Source organism: Mustela putorius, unplaced genomic scaffold, assembly GCF_011764305.1.
Source record: "Mustela putorius furo isolate JIRA1106 unplaced genomic scaffold, ASM1176430v1.1 tig00001433_pilon_pilon_pilon, whole genome shotgun sequence".
In the NCBI taxonomy this organism is placed as follows: Eukaryota; Metazoa; Chordata; class Mammalia; order Carnivora; family Mustelidae; genus Mustela; species Mustela putorius.
In genome coordinates, this window is record NW_025421741.1 from 446,874 (window position 1) to 470,738 (window position 23,865).

Here is a 23,865-nt window from a genome sequence, read left to right on the forward strand (position 1 = left end):
CTTTTGTCTTAAACGTGGAATACATGGCAACAAGACTCCGTGTGCTTTAGGATGATGGATGTTCTAATAACCCCAGCCCACAGCTCCCGGGACCAGGTTTTGAACTCAGGTGGGAGGCACCACTAATTCTCCATCTCTCACCTGCAGCTTCTCTGAAAGCAGTGAGGACATGTGACCGATGAGGGACGATACCTCGGTTCCTTCCCCATTCGTTTTCTCTGCACGGCATATTTGATCCCAACCACAAGCTTTTAATTTCTTTCCCTCCTCCCTGGATGTTACGGCATGAATTATGGCTTCAATAACAGACTGCCATGGGTCATATTTGTCAGCTCCAAAAGAGGCCCTTTCTGTTCCCAGTCCTCTGTGTCCAGAGTCCGAGTTCAACCTGACAGCTTCCGTGGCACCGGAGCAAAGGACAGCCCCCACCCCCACTTGGTGCTCCTAAATGGCACGGGGTGGCAGGGAGGTTGTCATTAAGAGCTCAGAGAGAGCTCTGACTCACAGAAGTATTTAAATGCCATTCTGCTCCAGCATGAAACATTAGGCAGCGAGTGTGGAAAAAAAATTCAAATGCTATAGGTGAAAAAGTCATGATCTATTGGAGCTCACACTTGAACCCAAACACTAGGGTCATGGGCTCGCTGGAAGCCATCATGTCTCATGTTCTAACTCATCAAGAGGAACATCCAGGGCTCCGCAGCCAGCCTCCCGCAGCAGTCACCGTGCGTCCCAATGTAAATGAGGGCTTGTCTCCCTCTGATGGAAACCTCTAGTGGCTGCCACGGAAATTAGAACTGGGTCCAGACTCCTGCATACCTCTGTAGCCTCCGGTCCTCCAGCTGTCCCATCTGACTTGCTGTCCCTGTATCCCTCTTACTCAGGCTGCACTGGTCCTTCCTTTATCTCATAAACAAGCCAAACTCATCCCTGCCACAGGGCCTTTGCACATGCTGTCTGCACCACACCAAATACCTATGCACCCCCAACCCTGCCACCAATCCTGGCAGGTCTGGCTCCTTCTCCTCATTTATGCCACTTCCTCAAACAGGCTGTCTCGCCACACTCCAGGTGACAAACCCTTTCCACTTGTTGGCTCCCAGTGCCCTCGCTGCTTGGCCGTGCTTTATTTCCCACAGGCCTTTCTCACTGTCCGGAATATCTCACTATCTGTGTAGCTGTTTACATTTCCCTGCGGTTGCTCCTCATTAGAGTCGAAGTCCCAGTTGGACAGGACTTGTCCCTGTGACCCAGTTCTCTGTCACCGGAGCCTGGAAGAGAGCCCGGTGCAGTCACTGCTCCAGGAATGGAAAGACACCGGGGGAGGACGGGCACATGCAAGGCAGCTGTGTTCCCAGCCAGATGGATTTTGCTGGTCCCTCTTGGTCTACCGTCCACCCCCGCCTGTGGGGTTCCAGGCCTCAGGAGGCCAGTCTCCCAGACCACGTGCTTCTTGATGAGGTTTGGCCGGCGGGAGGCCCCGGCAGGAAAGCAGGGGAGGGAGGAGAGGCAGGTTGGTGTTGGCGCCCTTGCCAGCAGACTGCTGGGGTGGTCTGTGCACAGAAGCACTCTCTCGGCAGGCCCGAAGGTGCCGTCCTCGGAACGGTCCTGCTGGCAGAGCTGGCCGGTGGCGGGCGGCTGGTACTTTGGGTCACAGTCCAATTCCTATTCCCGGTTCCCCAACTGATGCGACAGCCTACCTGTGTCCAGACTCTTTGTGCAAAGCATGAGGTTTCCGCCGCGTGCCTGCTCTCCTTCGGGGAGGCTTTGGGATTTGGGGCGTGCCCAGGACAGTACGACTGCCGCCACACCCCAGGCACTGGGGCTCTGCTGGACTTCCTGGGACAACCCTTCGTGCATGCGGTGATGCCTGGTGCTGCCGGAACTGAGCTCGTCCCTCCGACGGGAAGCTCCGGAGGCTGGAGGCCGGCCCCAGTATCTTCCCGTCCCTCGGCTGCCTTACTTCCTGTCCTTCCCTGATGGGTCGCAGCCATGAACGGGGTTGGGCACGGGGCCTCAAGAGTCTTCCCAGCGAATCATGGCACCTGCCTGGCCCTGGGGACCCCGACATACTGTCCTCCCCTCCCCGCCAGCCACAGGTGCACTTGGACAGCCTCTCCCTCTCCCCGTCTCCCCGCAGCCCCCCCAGCCACGGCCACCCCTGCCACCACCCTGCTGGAAGGGGCCCACTATTTCCTCCTGGGACTCTGTTGGGTTCAATCTAGAAAGACAACCATCCTCCAGCAGCAGAGAAGCAAAGTCCACAGGAGTAAGGTTTTTCCAAGAAGCAGAGTCAGACTCTTGCGTTGTCCAGTAGCCGACATGGGATTCGGGCTCCCCGAGCAGGACAACATAAGCATTCCGGTGTTAAACTTCTCCAAGAACACAAGACAGCCAGAGATCACATGCCCAGGGGCACTGCGTGGGGCAGGGGTCCGGCAGGGACCACCCCGACCTGCCCGTGTGTGTCTGGCACCCCCTGGCAGGCGCTGGGCCCACTCTCCCTCAGGAACGTCACACAGGACGGTTAGCACGGCCGTGGGTGCCCGAAACCCCAGCACAGCCCACATGGAGACCAAAACGCTGTGCTTTGGTACCTAGAAGCACTGCAGGTCCCTGCAGTAACATAACAGAAAGGGATAATATTGGGGGGAAAACCCATGTTGTATTGGTCTTGAAGTCAGTGCTTTGAAGGGGAGCGGAGGACGGTGAGGGAGAAAAGGTAGGGACGGATGGACAACTAGGAATGGTCCAGGAGTTCTTGGCATTTAACAGACCTCATCTCCCCCCAGGATTTTGGGATTTCTCTGACCAAAAATTCACCATAGCATCCCCTGTATGTTTATCAGAGTGAGTCAGGTCATTCGTCTGGTCTTTCCGAGGATGGACAGAAGGTGTGTTGGCAGGGAGGGGAGGTGAGCGAAGGGGCTGACTGGGGATTGAGGTGGACTGAGTTATGACTCCGCGGAGATGTCCACGCCCATGTCCCAGAACCAGCGAAGGGACTCTGCCACGGTGACTGAGTCAAGGGCCTTGTCCTAGACGGTCCCAGTGGAGCCAGTGGGATCATGAGGGTCCTCACAGGAGGAAGACAGGAGGCTCAGGCTCGGAAAAGGCCGATTTTTGAAGATGTGGTTCTGTTGGCTTTGGGTCAGGAAGGCCCACGAGCCGAGGTCTGTGGGCATTTCCAGAAGCTGGAGAAGGTGAGCAGATGGCTTCTTTTCCTCAAGGGAGGCAGCCTGCCCACACTTAGGCCTCAGGACCCTTGAGGCCAGGCAGCCTGGTGACCCAGGTGGAGACTCCGGGTGACATGGAGCCGAAATCTCTGAAGGCAGCCGCCCTTCCAAAACACAACCCTTCCTGAGAAAGCCTTGTCTCTTCCTCTTCTTGTAGTAACAGTGAGGACACAGGGGTGGACCAGCCACGCTGTCCTGGAGATCACAACAGTCATGGCGCGGGGCACCTGGGTGGCTCATTCGGTGGCGCATCTGTTCGGGTCAGGATCCCGGGGTCCTGGGATCGAGCCCTGTGTTGGACTCCCTGCTCCGTGGGGAGTCTGCTTCTCCTCTGCCTCCCCTCCCCCTGCTTATACTCGCTCTCTCTAATAAAATAAAATCCTAAAAAGAATCCACACTAGTCATGGCCCAAGCAGGATGGCTGTGGGTGGGGGAGGGGGGAGGGGTGGCGGGCAGGAGCCACGGCCTCATCCCCGGCTCAGGACATCCTGCTGCCGGAGAACAGTAACGCCCCCAAGTGTTCAGGCCACCGAGCTCAGGTCCCTGCTATGTGCAGCTGGAAAGAATCCCAAACAGCCAACCCAGAGAAGCTGTTCTTTCTGGTTTGGTAGCAGCCGATCCCTCCTAGAAGCAGACAGCTCCAAGTGAGAAGCCCAGAGGGGCCCCTCACCCAGCACTCAGCCTTCCCTCACTGCCAGGGGCTGTCCCAGCCCTGAGGGCACCAGGAGACTCGGTGGAGAGGCCCAGGGGCTTAGCGGTTCCCTGGGCCCTGCTGCCACTGCCAGGGCTCAAAGCCGGTCCCTTCCAGCAGCAGAAAGTGCTCCTGGGGGGTGGGAGTGGGCAGGAGGAGGGGACCAGCCCTACCCCTGCCAGCCAGCACTTGGACTAGAACATCCTCTGGGAACCGAGCCAGGGATGGAGAAAGAAGTCTCAGGAGAGCAAAAAAGACATAAAGAGGTTTTCACTAAGACATATAAACTATGACTCATAAAAAACACAGGAAATAGGAGAAGTTCCTAGATGGTCAAAGTCAGGGGCCCAGACGATGCCTCCTTTGCTCCCAAGCAATGGAAAGCTGCGTTCGCTCAGAGAAGATTTTGTATTGAGGAAGGACAGATGGCACAGAGGCGTGAGCCCTGGGCCTGGGTCCGCTCCTTCCAGCCAGGGGCCCTCGCCCGACAGACCCCAGATGCCTGCACGGGTGTTGTCCCTATGAACGCCTGCCATCTCCTCGCCGTGGAGAAAGAGGGAGATCAGCTGATGAGCGGGACGATCGCCTTCCACACCCGGGACTCAGGACCGGACCCAGAGTTCCAGCCACATGCACATTTCTGTCCAGAAAGCAGGCAAGGGTCACAGGTGATGGGTCACAGGTCACGGATTTTGCCACCTGGTTGCAGGACTCAAGGCACCACCGGGTTTTCCTATTGTCCTGGGACCCTCTGGCCACACGCAGACCCAGCAGCACGTGAAGCCTGGGGCTCCCCATCCAGCCGCTCCTCCCATTTCTGCTGGTGGCGGCCACAGGGGCAGCAGGTGGAAAAGCAGCCCGAGCCATCTGGCAGCGATCGCTCCCCGAGAAGGTGCCCCAACCTCCCAGCTACCACAGGAACAGCTGCCCTATTCAGGGACAGCCTCGCAGGCCCCTCTGGACCCAGGCAAATGGGACACCTGAATGACTTTTTTGACATGAGTCAACAGTGGGGTTTGCCAGTCGGAAGGGCATCAAACTGCTTCTCTGCGTGGTGTCCTGGGTCTCCAGCTCATTTGTTTCCTTGCACAGGGGGGCCTGTCCCGAGGAACTCGACCCAGTATTCCACGGAAGCCCACATCGGACTTTACCCTTAAGCGGCAATTGTTTCTGGGCAAGCTTCAGGGAAGACAGAGAATACGCATCTGTCTGCTTCCATAATTATGAGCCCGGGTCATTAGTACCCCTTTCTTCATTGGGTTCCCTAAGAAGCAGATTATAATCCCAAGCCAAACTCAGCTGAGGGCACTGGCAATTTCTAGACCCCACCCTGAGAACCAGGAGGGTTCCCTGTGTTTCTGTAGGGACAGCTCCTCCACCCCCACAAATCTGGTGCTGAGCAGTTCAATACTTAATTCAGCAGCACGAACCATCCCGGCCCCTTTGCCTCTCCTCGTGACCCCCGGGACACACATACCCACCCCGGGACAGTCTGGTGAGAACTGCTGTTTCTCACGCCTTCCCTCTCCCCGCCCTGTCCCCCCCCAACCCTATCTCCTACCCCCAACCCCAACCCCTCCCATGCCCGCCCCCACCTCTCTCTCTTTCCCGCAGCCAGCCCAGGCACCGGGCGGCAACGCTGAGCCCGCGGAGTGCAAGGCGGGGCCGGGCAGAGCCCACGGCTGAGTCTCCCTGCCTTCTCCCGAAAGCCCTGCTATTCCCGTCCGTGCGGGTGAGTCACCGGGCGCCCTCACACACCTCTGCAGAGCGGAAAGGCATAGAAGCTCATGGCTGGGCCTCACAGCCTTGTTTAAAAGGCCAAGGCGGGGGGTGCCCGGGTGGCTCCGTGGGTTAAAGCCTCTGCCTTTGGCTCAGGTCATGATCTCAGGGTCCTGGGATCGAGCCCCGCATCAGGCTCTCTGCTCAGCGGGGAGCCTGCTTTCTCCTCTCTCTCTGCCTGCCTCTCTACTTGCTTGTGATCTCTGTCTGTCCAATAAATAAATAAAATCTTTAAAATAAAATAAAAATAAAATAAAAGGCCAAGGCGGAGAGGCAGCATAGGAAGACGTCTCGGGCCTTCAGTGAAAACAGGTTGGGTTTTGTGAGGGTCCTCCGGGAGCCAGGCTGCCTGTGGGCACAGCCACGCAGCATGTGCAGGAGAGGAAAGCTCACGGGGCGGTGATGCCCAAGGGCTCCAACTCTAACCCTTTGCCGACCAGCAGCGACCACGCTGGACGCCCCTAGGCAGGACCGTCTCCCCTGCTTCTCCTCTATCTCGGTGCCTTCGCCAAGCTGCGACCACCACTCCAGGCCCAGAAGGCCTGCCTGGGCGGGGACAGAAGTGCACCTGGGGCGAGCAGAAGAGCGAAAACAGTCCCAGGTTCAACGGGCCCTACAGCCACCTCCCACCAGCCCTATTCTCAGCCTGCACCTGCTGCCTGAAATACCAGCGCGACTTCACGTTTCTGTTCCTGCTTAAGCAAAAATAGTCCCGGGCAGAGGGAGTCGCTAAGCCTCCTGAGGCATTCGTGCTTCTGTGGGACTGAGTTTATCAGAGCCCCTCCCAAGAGCAGATCTGGGAAGAAAGAACGCAGAGAGACTGGGGGCTGGTGGGAGAGAGGGGGAGGGGCTACACCGAGGCTGAGACGCACTGAGCACACAGCTCTTAAAAAACAGTGTGAAGACATATCACCTAAAATCGAACCCTCCAGGCCAGTTTAAAACATAGAGCTTGGCGGCACAAGACAGTCACACTGCTGTGCCACCGTTGCCTCCATCCATCTCCGGGGTTCTCTTTGTCCTTCCCAAACTGAGCCTCTGTCCCCACGACACGCGAGCCCTCCCTTCCCCGCCCGTGGCTCCTACTGCTCCACTCTCTGTCTCTGAGGATCTAGGTCCCTGGATCTCTAGGGACCTGAGTGGAAGCACACAGCATCTGTCTTCTGGGACTGGCTTGTGTCCCCAAGCATAGCATCCCCAAGGTTCATCCACGTGATTGCAGGTATCAGAATGTCCATCTTTTGAAGGCTGGGGAGTATTTCATTATAAATAATGACCACAGTCTCTTTCTCCGTTTAGCCGCTGAAGGATACTTGGGCAGCTTCTGCCTTCTGGCCAGTGTGAGCAACGCTTCTTGGGACGCTGGTGTACTGATTTCTCTCCCAGGCCTTCCTTGCCATTCCTTTGGGACCCACCCAGAAGCAGAAGCACTGGAGCATGCGGTCGCTCTACTTTTAATTTCTTAAGGAGCCGCCATCCTGTCTTCTACGGCAGCTGCCCCATATTTCCCTTCCCATCAACAATGCACAAGGGTTCTAATGTCTCCCCATGCTTACTAACCCTTGTTATTTTCTGAAAAGCACATATTTTTTAAAAAAATTGGCCAACCGGAAGGCAGAAAAGTAAGCGTCAAATCAAGAAAGTTCCCATTGGGGGGAACTGTTAGAACTCGGTGTTAGAACTCGCTGAGGTATGCGTTCGCGAGGCTGGCTGTGGAATGAGCAAGCACAGTCTGCCGGTCAGTCATCCACCGGTCCTCCCAGAGCACCGACGACAGTCTACAGTCAGTCAGTCATCCACCGGTCCTCTCGGAACACCGACGACGCGGGCTGTTACGGCAGCCGGGGACACACGGAGGAATACGACAGCAAAGGTTTCTGCTCCCTGGGAGCCGGCATTCTCACAGCAGGGAGACGGACACATAATTACAGATGCGTGAGAGACTACATGATCAGAGATACAAGAAGACGAAACCAGTGAGGTCGCGGAGACCAGAGGAGGAGTGAGGGACGGGCACAGGGCATGCAGCCATGGACAGCCTTGCCGAGAAGGTGACCCTTCGGAATGCGTGCCCAGAAGGCGGCAGGTCTATGACGGTGAGAAGGTAGGATTCTAAGCAGAGGAACTTCCTGAGTGCTGAGTCAAGCTGGGTGGACTGAGCGACAAAAACGTCAGACTGGCCAGAACCTCACAAGTCAATGGCGAACGGGCAGGTCAGGTTGAACACGTTGGAGCCAGGGGGAGGCGCGACACTCTCGTTTATGGGAGGCGTTGGAAGGCTGCTCCAAGGAGCTTTGTCAGCTGGCCCTACCACTAAGGACGCCACGGAGGTGGGCCAGTTAGGCGATGTTTTCGGCCTCGAGGCAGGAGAAGGTGGTGGCCTGGAGGCTGTGACAGAGATGGAGACGATGAGGAGGGGAGGTCTGATGTGGCTTGTTGGTGGACGAGCCTGATGCAGGTGTGAGGTCAGAGAAGAATCCAGATGGCTCCCAGCACCTTGCCCCGGGGAGCTGGGTGGATGGCACTGCCACGGACCAGGGCTGATAAAAGCTGGGGGAGGACCGGAATGAGAAGGCCTGGAATGGGGGACACCAAAGGGTCTGCTCTGGCCTTGTTGTTGAAGACATGATCCCAACAGACTTCCAGGTGGAGATCACCAGTGGACATTGACTGCAACACCACTGAGTGCTTTGTGCGGGTGTCACGTGAAGGAACAGAGGAGGGGTGACCGAGGAGCTGGCCACCTACGCACTGGGTGACATCGTGTGATGTCCTCTGGCCCCGACCCCTCCCTGCCACGCTGCCCCCACTCTCTCCCCCCTTACCTTGTCAGGCTGCCATGCCCTTGCGGGAAGGCCGGCATCATGCGGTCTCAGGCGGTGCTGCCGCTGGGCGGCATCCTTCAGTTCATTTTCCTAGGATGGAAGAAAAGAGCTTTGTGAGACGACCCCTTTGATTCAGGGATGTGGCAGGGCCTGGTGGCTAAGAGCTCCGATTTGGGAGGTAGGCCCCGGTTTGGGGGTGATGCTGTAGTGTGTTAGCGTGTGATGTGGGGCCAGCTGCTGTGTTCCGTCTGAGCCGTGAGTGTCCTGTCTATAGGATGAGAGTAGCAGTGCTCCACAATGATGTTACAAGGACACAGTGAAATAATACGTATTAAGTACATCGTGAGGTTCCCAGCAAACAAATCAACCCCAACATGTGGTGAGCTTACCTGCTTTAAATGTCTGTATCCCAACAAGGCAATCTTGTTAAGTCAAACTCTGACCTGACCCTTTCCTCACAAACACTCCTCCAAACACATCCCCATAACAAATGCTAGAGAAAATTTTGAAGGGTTTGTCCTGCTCAAAAATGAGGTTAAAATCTCTGAGGATGAGGAATGGCTAGAGCCCTGGTGGCAAGCAGGACTCTGGGACCCTCCAGATTCTCCACCCAGACACAGACACAGAATTGGGAGTCCAGGATTGATTGGGTTGGTTTTCTAGTATATGTGGGACACAGAGTTCCCACATGAGGCAAGAGATCCGAGCAGAGCTCAGTGCCTGACCTGAGGCTGGCCCAGTCCCCAGCCAGAGAAGAAAGCTGAAAGTAACCGATGTCTGCCCAGAGTTCGAGCTTCTGTGAGGTAATGCACCTGGGGAAGCAGAGGGAGCAGCCGCCTGGCTCGGTGTCTGCTCTGGGTTATGCCCTAATATCACCTAGTGTGGGAGCTGTGAGCTACCGGTAATAAAACCTAATTCAAGACTAGGGACATTCAGGGTGTGGTGTAGTCACTGCAAAGAGGTCAGTCAGGGTGTGTGGGACTGAGCACAGAAAGAGAAGCTGGGGGTACAACTCCCCATTAAAGAATAGTCTGAAAATAGAAATTCCAAAACAATTTTTAAAAAAAGAATAAAAAAAACAGATCCAATAAAATCAATAATCAGGATGCATTTAACCCAGAGGAAATAAAAATAATAAAGCAATCTGAAAATGACTTCAATAAGTACACTGAGGGTTCTCCCAAAGGGGAAAGAAGGGAGGCCATCCATCCAAAAGGAACAAGAAGGAGGCAACAGAGACAACGGCCACAGCAGGAGGTGTCTGGCGACGCCTCAGCCTCCAGCAGTCAGGCCTGCCATTTCCCTGTTACCCCATCCTTCAGGTCACTCCCTCGGGGCTTGAACTCATCTGGCGGCTCTCCTTTTTCACACCTTGAGTGCTCTGGTTTTTTGTTCCATTCACCCTCTCAACAGGAGAGGGGCAGAGTCCTATGGATTCAGACACTTTCCCCCAGGAAGGAGGCTCCTTCTGGCTATTCCCAGGTCCCATTTTGGTCAACATCTCTTCCACTCCTCCACCATCAGCAGGAGCTCCTCCAGTCTTTGGTACCTGCCTCATTTCCATGGTGATAAAACACAAGGAAGCAACAGCCACATGCCTTGGCCACAAACCATACTAGTGGTATTTTGCTCCGGGAACCATGATTCCTCCACCTACAGGAATGGGCTTGATCATCTGTCCATTACACTGCCTCCTTGGGAGATATTCTCCGTAACACTGGTGATCTAAAGGGAGTCAGTGTACTCATTGAAACACCAGAGCCTTGACCTTGGAGACTTCTGATTCCCGGCAGTCAACAAACACAGCCATATCTCAGAGGATCAGAGGAGACACTCAGGGGTCCTAGGGGTTGGAGTATGGATTCTGAGGTCAAACAGCTGAACTATAGCCTCTAGTCTTCCCCTTGGAACCTGCATGGTCTCAAGTAGGCTGTCTGACACTTCCACACTTTCTGAGATCTAAGGATGTAGAAGTGCCTACTACCCGACTGGGAGGCAATGGAGATGCCATGCAGTAATTCTCACACAACCCTGAGCACACGATCTTGGCTCAAATGGGTATCCCTTCCCTAGCGCAGATACCACATTTGCCTACATCTCCCCATCTCCCACGTACCACCACCAAACGACATCTCTCTCTGCATCGCACCTAGGAGAGTGGGCTGCAGGAAAGGGACATCGGGAAGGGGAATGGTGCTGGCCCTCTCACCCAGTTATCTGGGGGCTATAGAAATGGTTCGTCCACTTGTTTTGTTTATATTCCTTCTCAGTGACTCGAGGGCAGCAGCTTACCCTGATGAAATCAATCTTCCCAAGAAAACAAGCTCAGGACCTAAATCCTCTCCAGGAAGCACCGATCCATGGTGTCCCCACGCCGAGGAAAAGAACCACCCCCCTGTCTGGAGGACGGCATTTCTCCACATCGGTCCAAGCATGAACGGGCACTTCGGGTACCACTTAGTTTACTGCCCCTCCCCCACTCCCCTAGAAAAGCCAACCGCACAAAGGCAGCTGCTATAAACAAAACCATCCCGAAACAATCCTCCAACCTACACTGAAATTATCACAAAATACCCAAGCTAGGTGCCAAAGCGCTTCGGGTAATGATGCCGAAAGAAGCCCGTTCACTGACAGAAACACCCAGCAAAGGCCCGAGGAAGAGAGAGAAGATACCAGTGTGAGCCTGCAAAGACTGGGACTCACTGCCCACTTTATGGACACCTCGCTTTATCCACACTTGCTGTTTACCCCCTGAGAAAGCCTAGAGGTGGCTGGGGGCGGGGGCGATGGGGCCGATTGCTGTGGGGGAAGGGGTGGTCCTGTGGTCTTGTCCTGCATACTACAGTCACTGCAAACGGTACCCCTTGTCATAATGGGCCCGAGGCCGCCCTGACATGCATGTATATGCAGAACTTAGGGGAAGATTCTGAAAATGCCTGCTGTTCATGCTTCTGATCCTATTAAGATGCTGAGAAGTGAGAAGACTTACCCTGGAAGCTCTCATCATTGACACCGTGCAGGACCAGAGCTGCCCACCCGGGGACGCCGTCCCTGCTCCAATTAAAGGGCTCCTTTCTGAATTAATCTGCACCACCAAAGAAATGCCACCAAGCAAAATACAGATCACCTTGTGTATTGGTCGCATGCTTGAGACCGGCAGGCCCCCAAAAGATGTGGGCTTGTGGTCGCAACACGACAAAATGAGTCTCCCAGCAGGCGCGGGTGGCACTGGCTATGACAATTCTCAGGAGAGGGAGGAGGAGGACAGGGTGGATTTAACATAATATGACACTCTTGTCTGAGTAGCAAGGCTTTCCACAGCCCAGGGTGAGCGGCCAGCCACACCGGTCCCTCGGACGCCAGGTGCACATGTACCATTCCGTGGCATGGCATAAGTCATGCCCCCACTACCGTCCCTGGCTGTGCAGGTGCAGCACTGGTGACTTGGGACCGCATCTGAGAGTCGGGATCTGAGTTTGACGACACACACCCACGGCCTGAAGACGAGGATCTGGTGACTCATGCATCACCAGGACGGAGATAATGAAGAACTTTCCCAACACCACTGCATGAAATCACCCCCTAGCTCTGCGCTCCTGACCTGAAATAGCGGCGTGAAGAGAGCACAGCCAGCACCAGTGTGTTTGCTCGCGTCTGCAGGGATATCGCGGATTTGCTTTCCTCGGGAGGGTTTGAGCATCGCCATGGGAACAGGTGGAGCCTTACGCCCTTTAAGTGTGTGAAGTCAAACAGAGTCAGAGGGTTTCGGGTTTACCAAACGGGAGGTGCATGGTGAGACAGGGCCTGCCCTGTAAGAACCAAGACGCACGGATGCTTTGCTAAATCCAACTATCTTCAAGCACACAAGGGAAGAGGAGCAAAGGTCTCCACTCCACTTCTTAGAGGAATACACAGAAGTTAGGGCCAGCTCCAGCAGGCCCGACCAGAGCTCTGGGATCTGATCTGAGGACCACTGGGACCCTGTACCCCTAGAACCTCCCTCAGATGGCAACTGCAGGAAGAGCCAGTTACACTGAGTGTTTTGATCTGTTAATATCCACTAATGCATTAACCTGGAATAGGCTTATTTCACTTTTTTATCTCCTCTTACGCAAAAATATGGGGGGAAAGAATAAATTCTGATAATGATAAGAGAGAAAGAGAAGGACCCAAGCATACAAATTCAAACACCCCAGGGAGTAAGCAGGCAACATAACAGGGTAGGCTGGCCCAAAAACAAGGATATTCTAGAGTGATAAGAAATGCAGTGATTGGAAATGCTCTTGCCCATCTAAAGAGGCCAATGGCAACCGGGCTCCAGCCAGTGGGAAGGGAACCCAGCTGGTCCTGGTTTGGGGGAGCTGGAAGTCTGGGTTTCTATCTGAAACATCCCTGTTTTTAAATGTTGGCTCTTAATTCAGATAAAACATATACTGTGCACTCCTTCCCATAACAGATATGTCTGCAGGTTGAGTTAGCTTATAAATTGGGCATTTTGTTAAGAAAAAAAAAAATTCAGATCTGATGAGAATAAAAGATCTGTGGGGTGAGGTCAGGGGGTGCTAGGTGTAGTCAGGATGGGGTGGGGGTGCACTCCCTGTGTGTGAGGAGAGAAAGAAGATATAGGGTCACCAAAGATAAGTTTGCCCACTTGTGCTTACCTCCTCTGTTGCCTTGGCCACCCACTAAGGACTGAACTCTGTGCCCCCGGATTCAGATATTGAAGCCCTAATCTCCCCTTATGACTATATTCAGAGGCGGGCCTTTAGGGCAGTAATTAAATGAGGTCACAAGGTGGGGCTTTAATCCACCAGAACCCATGCCCTTATGAGAAGAGGCAGGAGAGCGATCTCTGCATGTGCGTCAAGGAAAGGCCACATGAGGACACACCTTGAAAGGGGCCACCCAGAAACCGGGAGCAAAGCTCTCACCAGACAGCAGCACCCTGAATTCCAGCGCCTGGACCGGGAGAAGATGAAGCTTCTGCTGCCCAATCTGTGGAGGCTTTTTATAGCTTCGCAAGCTAAGATGTGGCACCTGCCTCAAACGGGGAGGTGTGGCTGGAGCGTCCCCCCAGTTTCCCAAAAGTGGTTCCAGAGCTAGACGAGGGGCACCAGATCTTCAGAAGGCCACCTCCCTGCACCAAGAGCTGTAATTAAAGCCACATTTTGATGGTAAGATGACCACTTTCCCCGGAGGGAAACTGAGACGTGGGAAGCACTCTGTCATGACTTGTCAGTCCCCTTCTCTTCAGTGACATCCTTCGTGTGTACGTGTCAGGAACGGGGCTCCCTGGGCGCTCCGGAAACAGCAAGTGAGAGACAGCCCCTCCTCACAGGTGTGGCCAACCGGGATCCAGGCCCCATGGTGCAGGGTCATGTATGCTATGACAGCAGAAAGGCAGATTGTCATGGTGGGAAATAAAATTGCTGACCTGAGATAATGAAAAGTTAACAAAGGTCACATAGACGGAGACAAATGACTTCGTATGTGCTTAAGAATCAAAGACCCGAGGGGCACCAGGATGGCTCAGTCAGTTAAGCGTCTGCCATAGGCTCAGGTCATGATATCAGGGTTGTGGGACTGAGCCCTGCGTCAGGCTCCACATGCAGCGGGGAGCCTGCTTCTTCCCCCTGCTCTCTCTGTCTCTCTCTCACCCTCCAACAAATAAATAAATCTTTGGGAAAAAAAGATTTTTTTTTGGCAGGAACAGTGAATCAACATTCAGCCAACTGCCAAATGGTACTCTCTTTACTATAAAGGAATATTTAAGAAAAATAATACCTGACATATGAAATTACAGAAAGTTTGAATTTGGAATTTATTGGCCTCACGCATTTGTTTCTCTCAAATATGTTCATTCATTTTGGTTTTAATGGTTTAGGGAGGCTGTAAAAATTTTATAAACCAGTTTTATCACTGGGCACATGTAATTATGTTACGAATTATAAATATACCACTGTAATAAGTTTGAGTATAATACAGAAACTATGTAGTTATAATATGCAAGTCTAGTAAAATCAGGTTGTAATGACTATCAATTATAATAACAGATCCTAAAAATAATTTAAGTCAACACTGGGATGTGTTTTTCTTTCTGAAAAGTCTTCACAAGTGGTTCTTGCCTAGAGGCACAGCTAGGAGGATGGAGGTTTGAAAGAAGAAGGGATTGCGTGTGTGCTGCTTGTGTTTGTGTGTATGCGTGCATGCGTGTGTGTGTGCACATGTGTGTACGCATGTGTAAGGGGGTTTGGGGGGTGAAAGCGTTTGAAACAAAGTAAGAAGGAGACGAATGGAAGGAGTCCTTTGCCCCTGCCTGGGGTGCTGTCCATGGTGCTGTCCATGGCGCTGTCCATGGTGCTGTCTGTGGTGCTGTCCATGGGGCGTTCCAGGACGCTGTATGGGGTCCTGACCCAACTCTTGCCCCTTAAGCTCAAGGCCAGGACTATCGGCTAATCATCACGTGATATGGAGAAATCACTGGGACCTGGAGGACATGGGTTTGAGGCCTAATTCTAACACCTACTGAGTGTCGATTTAAAAGACAGAATGCATAGACAGGAACTTTGAAAACTGGGAAGGGCCATTTGAATGTGAGAGATTGTTATGCCAATAAACAGACTGTTACTGAAACAACTGTATCTGGTTTCCTATAATGCTCAGGTCTAGGGAGGAGAGAGACAAGCCTCTGAGTTCTTTTCTTTATTCAGGAAGATCTATAAACGTGCACTTGCATTAACTACGACAGACCTACGCACTTCCAGACCTGTGTGACATTCAGGCATACTACATATGCCAATAATGCAATTACAAAGAAGCACTGTGCTATTTAAAAGCTATTTTTCTAACATGGGTTAGAGACAAGCTCAAGTGGGAAAATATAACATGCTAAGCAGGTTCTAACGTATGCTTATGAACAGGAGAAACATCAGAATTTTAAATAAAGCTTCTCTCCATAAATGTATTTCATCAACTTGCATGTACTTGGAACCTATGCTCCGTCCTACTAATGGAAAATAAACATAGTCACTTATTTATGAAAGTAAGTCACAGTCAAAAATTTGCTTTTTTCCCATTGGTCACTCTCATCAGAACACAGGCACCCCCAAAGACCGCTCTTCTCCACCAAAAACAATGCAGTTGAACCTATGAAAATTCTTCCACGTAGGATTCTCGAGGTTGTGGAACAAGGGGAGAGGAAAGGTAAACCGTTAACATGCCACCTGTCCCAGGAGGCAGAAAAGCTGGGACTCTCCTACACTGTTGGTACAGATGTAAAATGGTGTACCTGTTATGGAAAACAGTTTGATGATTCCTAAGAGAAGTGGAACCAAATTACCAGAGTAATCCCACTCCTGGTATACACCCCAAAGAATTGAAAATGGGTGTTCAAACAAATACTCGTATATGAATGTTCAGAGCAACACTATTCTCAATAGCCAAAAGGTGGAAACAACCGAGATATCCATCCTCTGACGGACAGATAAGCAAAATGCAGTTTAGCCACTCAACGGAATACTATTCAGCCATAAATAAGAATGAATCGAGACACCCGCTACAACATGAATGAACCTCAAAGACACACTGGATGAAAGAAACCAGTCATAAAATACCCCGTATTGTATACCTTTAATATGAAATGTTAAAAACAGGTAAATGAGACCGAAAAGGCCCCCTGACGGAGGCCAGGGGCTGGGTAAGGAAAGGGTACACAGTGGTGGTTAATGAGCATAGGATCTGCTTTGCGGTGATGAGAGGGTTTTGGAATGAGGTAGAAGTAGTAATTGTAGGGGCGCCTGGGTGGCTCAGTGGGTTAAAGCCTCTGCTTTCGGCTCAGGTCATGATCCCAGCGTCCTGGGATCGAGCCCCACATCGGGCTCTCTGCTCAGCAGGGAGCCTGCTTCCTCCTCTCTCTCTGCTTACTTGTAATCTCTGTCTGTCAAATAAATAAATAAAATCTTTTTTAAAAAATCCTTTAAAAAAAAAGAAGTAGTAATTGTACACATCATAAAGGTACTAAACACCACTGAATCGTTCACCGTAACACAGTGAGTTTTATGTTGCAAAGGGTGTCCCCCATGCCTCCTGGGACAGAGCCTGAAGTGAGGCAAATATGTCCCCAGCCATGTGTCCACAAGCATCTTCCCGGAGGGTTCTTGGGACAACCAGTCCCCAGAAGTAAACCACCACCATGTCTGGTCCTCAACCAACAGAGAGCAGTCTTCTCCAATTCCAGTGGGAAAGGCCAGCCCTTGCTAGGTCTATCTCCAATACAGCTCCTGCCAAGGGGATTCTCAGGGTCATTTTTCCTATATATGATTTCAACATAACATGCTGACTTTAGAATTGAATCCCTGCATAGAAAGTGTCTCTACCCTATGCTTGTTCAGCATATTCAATGCAAATTATTTTATAAACTGCATTCTACCTACTCTCAAAAAAGAAAAAAAAAAGAATTCAAAGATGCCTATAATAAAGATATTTATACTGGGGTGCCTGAGTGGCTCAGTCGGTTAAGCAGCTGCCTTCAGCTCAGGTCATGATCCCAGAGTTCTGGGATCAAGCCTCTGGTTGGGCTCTTTGCTCAGTGGAGAGCCTACTTTTCCATCTGCCTGCTGCTCCCCTGCTTATGTTCTCTCTCTCTCTCTCTCTCTCTTGCTCTATCTCAAATCAATAAATATTTAAAAACAAAAATAAATAAAAATATTTATGCAATAAGGCAGTGAAGAATAGTGATTTTTTAAAAAGGAAAAGAACAAAATGTAGAAAAATGTATGTCTGGGAAGTCACATAAAGAAGATTTTTACCCATGGACTGAATATCACATTTAAGTACTGAGCTTGCCAACTGCCAACATGAGAAAGAAAACCTATCAATTATAACTTAGTTAATGTAAAGGATGGGCCTCCTAGGATCCTTCTACAAGTAACACAGCAACGTAAAATATTTAAGTGCCTTTAAAAAAATAAAAAAGCATTCTGCTTTTACAAGAGATGACTTATCAGTATTGTCACAATATGGCGCTACTTCCTAGAGAGATTCTGAGCTCCATACTCGCTCTCCAATCATACTTTCTCTCCACCCACTAAATCTCAAATTCTTTACCACAGAGCCCTTGAGCTATACAAGCAAATGAAAATGGCCCTTCTACAATCTGTCCCAATGAGGCAGGGTTAGGCTGCAAATTCAGACAAAGAGCTCTCCACACTTCCCAGACACTGACTTGGTAAGGCAGACTTTCCTCTCCCCAAAGACAGACCACTTCCATTAATAGCGACAGACTTTGCCTTATGACTTGGGGTCCCCCAGGTGTTAGAATATATGTCCTTAGTTATAGAGCCACACCTGTCTTCCATGTGGTACATCCGATGCCACACAATGGACAAATTCCTTTTGCACCATTTTTGGGTATTTTAAAATTAACTTTTTTGATGAAAACAGAGCATCACACACAAAAGGGCACAAATCCTAGACATACAATTCTGCTGGTTTTTACAAAGCGCTCACCTCAGCATAATCACAGCCCAGATCGAGAAATAGACCATTTATAGCTGCCCCGAATTTCTCTCCTGTCTCCTCCCAGTCAAGACGCTCCCAAAAGGTAACCACCACTGAGACGTCTAGCTTCACAAAGTCGTTATGCCCCTTCCTTAGCTTGATGGGGACTGAATGGAAACACCTTTCTGGGGTCTGGATATTTTCATCAGTATTTTGTCCACGACTCATCCACGGGTGTGAAACAGCAGCTTTGCTCGGCTTCACCCCTTCATCTCGAGCACAAATATTCCAAAATCCGCTCATTCTTCTTCAGCTGTTGTTGGACACCGAGGCTGACTCCAATCTGGAGCCTTTAAAAATAATGGTGCAAAGAACACTCCTGAACACACCTCTTGGTGCCCAGGATTTGTTTTGGGATGCAGCCACTGGACCATGACCTATACGTGCATCTAGGTTTTGTAGAAATTGCCAGAGAGTTTGGGGCGGCAAGGAATGTTGGGAGTCCGGTATCCCCATGTCCTCAGCGACCTGTGGCACCCACAGCTCCCCACCCACCATGCTGGCTATGCCAGTGGGACACAGTGGCACCCTTCAGATGTACCAAGATGGCAAACCTCACCAATGTCATAGCTCCCTTCTTCTAGAAGTCAAGGGATGGTGGTTTCAGAAATTTTGGCAGAGATGACCCTACAGAGAAGACTTCAATCTCTTCAAAAAAAAAAAAAAAAAAAAGAGCTGCCCCCAAAAGCCTTGGGGTCACATGGGCACATGCAGCTGCCCAGGGCTGATGGTCAGAGGTGGTTGGGACTGGAGCAAAGAGAAGGGTGCCTGCCCTCTGAGGAAAGGCCCCATTACCCAGCCCCAGCCCCAGCGACCGTGGGCAAGCACCACCACGTCTTCTATTTTTTAAGAGAAACCAGTTTGAGCTGAAACTTCCCCAATTTAGAAAGCTGGGAACTAAAGACAGCCTGTCTGAGACCCGTCTGGGTCATGGCCACCCCTCACCGGCTCCGCTTCACAACTGGGCCAAGTCACGCTCACCCCTCCGTCGAGCAGACCTCAGGAAGGCTCAACTCCACGGGGGACTCTGAGCTTCCCAGTCCCTTCCATCATGATGGCCAGTGCCCAGCTCTCAACGGGGACTGTCCCACCTTCGGGCAGATGGTCTCTGGATCAAAGAGTAGATGCTACTCGTTTTGCTTCTCTGAACTTTGCATCCCCGAGTTCCTTTAACTCAAGGGTTATTTTCAGAAGAGTAAAGCGACACCCTGCTTCTCCCTCTTGAGTGAACCACATCCCGCTCCAGCAGCACCCCCTGTGGATATAGACGGACAGCTGTCACTCTGCACGCTCTGGGGCTCGGGAGCACGGAAGCAGAGCGTGGAGTCCAGGGGGCACTCTGAGGGTCTCGCTCGGCAAGTGTCTGAGCCTGGCCATGTCTCCCGCCGTCTCTGACTCAGGGAAAGGCTGCAAGCGAGTTGGTTGCAAACCACCCGCAGAGTCACTTAGCTAAGCTTTTCTAAGACCAAGTGTGTTTCTCTGATAAATTTAGGTGGTGCCCGGACCTGGCATTTGAAATAACTGTCTCATATCCTGACAAACTTACCCCCATCCTCAGCCCTGGAAGTCCCCCTGCAGAGCGTCTCAGCAGGTCCTGAGACAAGCTCCTGGGTCAGCTCATCTGCAAACAGAAAGTGGGCCGTGGGCTCTGAGCCGTGGGCAGGCCCCCGCACCCAGAACTTCAGAGACTGCCTTCTATTTTATATCTCTCCAGTTGGATTAAATATATAATAGGCAATACGGGTTTTCATGTCATAATAGTGATATAAAGATCCTTTTAAAAATGACATTTAGGGGGCGCCTGGATGGCTCGGTGGGTTAAAGCCTCTGCCTTCGGCTCAGGTCATGATCCCAGGGTCCTGAGATCGAGCCCCGCATGGAGCTCTCTGCTCAGCGGGGAGCCTGCTTCCTCCTCTCTCTCTCTCTCTCTCTCTCTGCCTACTTGTGATCTCTGTCTGCCAAATAAATAAATAAAATCTTTTAAAAAAGTGACATTTAGCGTATAAGTGAAATGGTCTGAACGTATTAATCAATAGCGTATCTTGGGGAGGCCAGCAGTGGCAGTGACTCTGCAATGACAGGAATCATGACTAACATCCCACCAGGCACTGAGCCAGCCACCATCACACAGACAAATTCATTGATTCCTTGCAGCAAGCCCGTCAATGGGTCACTATGTTTGTATCCATTTTGCAGATAGGAAAACTGAGGCATGGGACAGTTATGTGACAGACCAGGCGTGTGTGGGAGAATGGGACAGACAGATAAAAACAGACTGGCTGTGGCGGGGAGGGGACATTGTCACCTGCTTTCATATTATTTCGGGTCAAAACAGTATCATCCTGTGGTTACCGCCTTCTGAAATGCAGAGCAGTCCAGAACAAGCTGACACTTTTCCTGCCTATATGCGACAATGATTGGCTCAATTGATCCCAAAATAGAAGTTCCAGAAGGAGGACCAAGCTCTTGCTTGGTTTTATGAATCCTCTGGGAACAGTTTCCAGAAGGGCTTGGATGTCATAGTTAACCATTAAAAAAAAAAAAAAAAAAGTCACCATCACAGCACAATTTATTTGGGGCACTTACGCTGACTGGCTTGCACAGTGGTGGCCCCCAGGTCAGCCCCAGGACAGGGGCCCTAACTAACAAGACGCTTCAGGTCTGTGCCGAAGAGCCGGGCAGGCGCCATATTGGCTGTTGCGTTTTCAATTTAAGTTACTTTAAATCAAATAAAATTGCAGGACACAGAGCTTAATTCCCCTCCTCTTGCATGTAGGCTGGACTCTGAGCTGCTTTCAAAGACCAGAATGTGGGAGGAGGAGAGGAGAGCTGTCTGTCGTGGGGGAACCTGGCAGACACGGGGTCGACCACATGAGCAAGGCCAACCTCCCCAAAGAAACACGGCGCTCTTCTCTGTAACACACCGCCCCCCCAAACCTATAACCCCAGCCTAATCATGAGAAGAGTCAGACAACCCCAAACTGGGGGAGACGTCATCAGAGCTTTGGCCAACACTGTTTGGAAGTGTCCAGGTTACAATTAACAAGGGGACGCTGAGAAAGTCTGGCAAATTCGGATGGACTGAGTTGGCAGGGTGACTGAGTGCAGGGTCGTGTCCTGACGGGATCCTGAGGTGGGACACCAGTGCCGTCAGGCACCCTGGCCCCGGCTGTAGCTACATGCAGTGTGAACAGGGCTATGGGTCTGCAAATGTTGGGATCAGGCCATGATTTGCACCAGAAGTTTTCCTTCCTGCCTCTATCACTGACATTCTGAGCAGAATTTACATTGCTCGAGTCCCATTCTGCCCCTGGCAGTGCCCAACACATGGCATGGGGCCGGGAAGAAGGCACTTGGATCAGGCCCAAAGTACCAGGTCAGCAAAGCTCTAGAAAATGCAGGTTGAGACTCAGTTTGGAGGCCCTTGGCTTTCCCTCCCGCTACCTCGCTGTGTGCTGTCAGCACTTACTTAATCTCACCAGGAGAAATGAGCGCCGTGACCCATACCCTTGCCAGGTTGTTGGGAAGATTGAAATAACCAGGCCATGTGAAAGATCCTGGCACATATTAGGGAGAAAATAAATGTAAGTTTCTGATCTCCCCGTGCAGAATTCTCCACCCAGGCTGGACACAGGCTGCATCTCAAACTGCAAAAGAAAATCTTTCCCTCTCTTCAATTCATCAGCCACGGGGACCGATCTTTTCTGATGGGAGAAAAGGGGATGGCCTTTCTGTCTAGCACGCAGAAGTCATTAGGGGCTGCACCAGTACTTAGAACTAAGCCCAGGTCATTTTTTCAAAAATTGCTCCTTTTGCTCAGGCTGGACTCAAGGCAAAAGCTTTGCTAGTTAAAAGCGAGCTCGTTAATGCGCTGTCTCTCTCTGCATGGAACTGTCAACAAATTTGCTGCTTTCACTCATGCAGGAGGTCTCCAGCCCAAAAGCTGACAAAAGCAAAATCAATGTCTGTAGCATCCCTCAAAGTGAAACAAACTTTAGACTTTTCTATTTCTCAGGGTCTTGTATGAGGGAGATAACTCAGAATGGGGCCTAGGAGTGGACTGGAACCACAACGTTTTATATGACCCCAAAATATCTAAGTAGTTATCAACGTTTAAATATAGGAAAGTCTATGGGGCGCCTGGGTGGCTCAGTGGGTTAAAGCCTCTGCCTTCGGCTCAGGTCATGATCTCAGGGTCCTGGGATTGAGCCCCACATTGGGCTCTCTGCTCAGCAGGGAGCCTGCTTCCTCCTCTCTCTCTGCCTGCCTTTCTGCCTACTTGTGATTTTTTTTTTTTTTTAATTTTTACATAGGCTCCACACCCAGCATGGCACCAATACTGGGCTTGAACTCACAGCCCTGAGACCAAGACCTGGGCTGAGACCAACAGTCAGACACTTAACCAAGGGAGCCCCCAGGTGCCCCTAAGAATAGGAAATTTTATATTAAAACAACAATTGATACTTTTTGGTGAAAAAAAGTTGGAAAATTTGGCAGCGTGGATCTGCATTTCCATTTGGTCACAATAAGCCATAAACACACACGGACGGCTTCGTCTTTGACCACCAACTGTCCGTCCCCATTTCTGGGGTAGGAACCTCACACAGCTGACCCTTTTCAGAGCCCCGACTTTCATCCACGCATTCAGTGCTCTCCCTCCTACATGCTGCCCCCACCCCCCAGCCCTGGGCGGAAGGCTGTCCCCGGCCCTTCATCAGTAGGCTGCCGCACACCACGCCCCTCCGCGCTGCCCTGCACACCCAAGTGTCCAGCCTGTAGCTCCCCGATGTCTGAGCTATAATAAGCAAGCATGTTTTCTGAAGTAACAAAATAGATGTTGCAGGATTCGCACTGATACAGTGAGTCACTAGCTTTGCAGATCTGCTGCAGGGCTGGACCCTGAGCACCCAGCAAGGTGTGTGTCTCACTGGCTCCCTGTGCCATCCTGGCTAGGCTCTCTGACGCCGCTTCTCCCTCCCATTCTTCTTGGATCTGTTGACGGGGGAAGGGGCGGTGGCCACTGCTGTGTGGATGCAGCACCATGGGAAGTGGGAGGAAATCGGGGCAGGGTGCTGGGCGGGCTGAGACCTGAGGGTGATAAACCCAGGACGTGCCTGAGGCTCTGCAGCCCCTATGGGGAAGGACATCAATGATCTTTGGCTTTCGACAGCAGGTGCCGGCACACCACGGCCCACACGCCAAATGCAGCCTGCCTCCTGTTTTTGTAAATAAAGTTTTACTGGAACACAGCCGTGTTAACTCATGTATAAAGATCCTGATCATTCTAGAGCTTTTGGGAGAACATATGTATTCTACTATATTTCTACTATATTCTGGATATATATTATTTGTATATTATTTGTTTCTTTAATTTTTTTTTCTACATAGCCTGGTATATGTAGAGCAGCAGAGCCGGAACCGGTGATTTCTAGAAAATGAGGTCATCTAAGCAGAGACTGAAGGGGAAGTAGCAGGCCATGCGGAGCTCTCATGGAAGGCACGCCAGGCGGAGGGACAGCACCGCAAAGGCTAGAAACGGAGCAAACCAGGACAGAAAAAGTGAAGAGCACACGCTCGGCGAGGGGGCCGGGTGTGGGCTCCGGCGGAGCTGGGGTGTTACTCAAAGGCCGAAGATTCCAACGGTGGACAGCAGTGACGGGTTAAGAGCAGGGAAAGGTGGGACCTAACATAGGACCCCGAGATGAAGAGCGGAAGTGGGATGGCCGCGGAAGAGCCGGGAGGGTGTGGGCAGCCCCACGGCACGACAGGATTCGGG

General features: G+C 51.7%; 1 protein-coding gene across 9 annotated transcripts in view; it reads right to left on the bottom strand.

Annotated features, from left to right (window-relative positions):
- Positions 1–23,865, bottom strand: part of RIMBP2 (RIMS binding protein 2) — a 204,784-nt gene that overhangs the window by 79,961 nt on the left and 100,958 nt on the right. For 3 of the 9 annotated variants that reach the window (XM_045087627.1, XM_045087628.1, XM_045087629.1), the window contains exon 3: positions 8,532–8,621. Coding sequence is in view for 6 of the 9 variants with exons in the window: in XM_004778203.3 (XP_004778260.2) it covers positions 8,532–8,621; positions 11,521–11,676 (246 nt within the window). In the remaining 3 variants the exon portion in view is untranslated. Of the gene's footprint in view, positions 1–8,531; positions 8,622–11,520; positions 11,689–23,865 lie in introns of those variants that run through there. The other 6 variants (XM_004778203.3, XM_045087630.1, XM_045087626.1 and 3 more) reach the window with 6 other exon arrangements.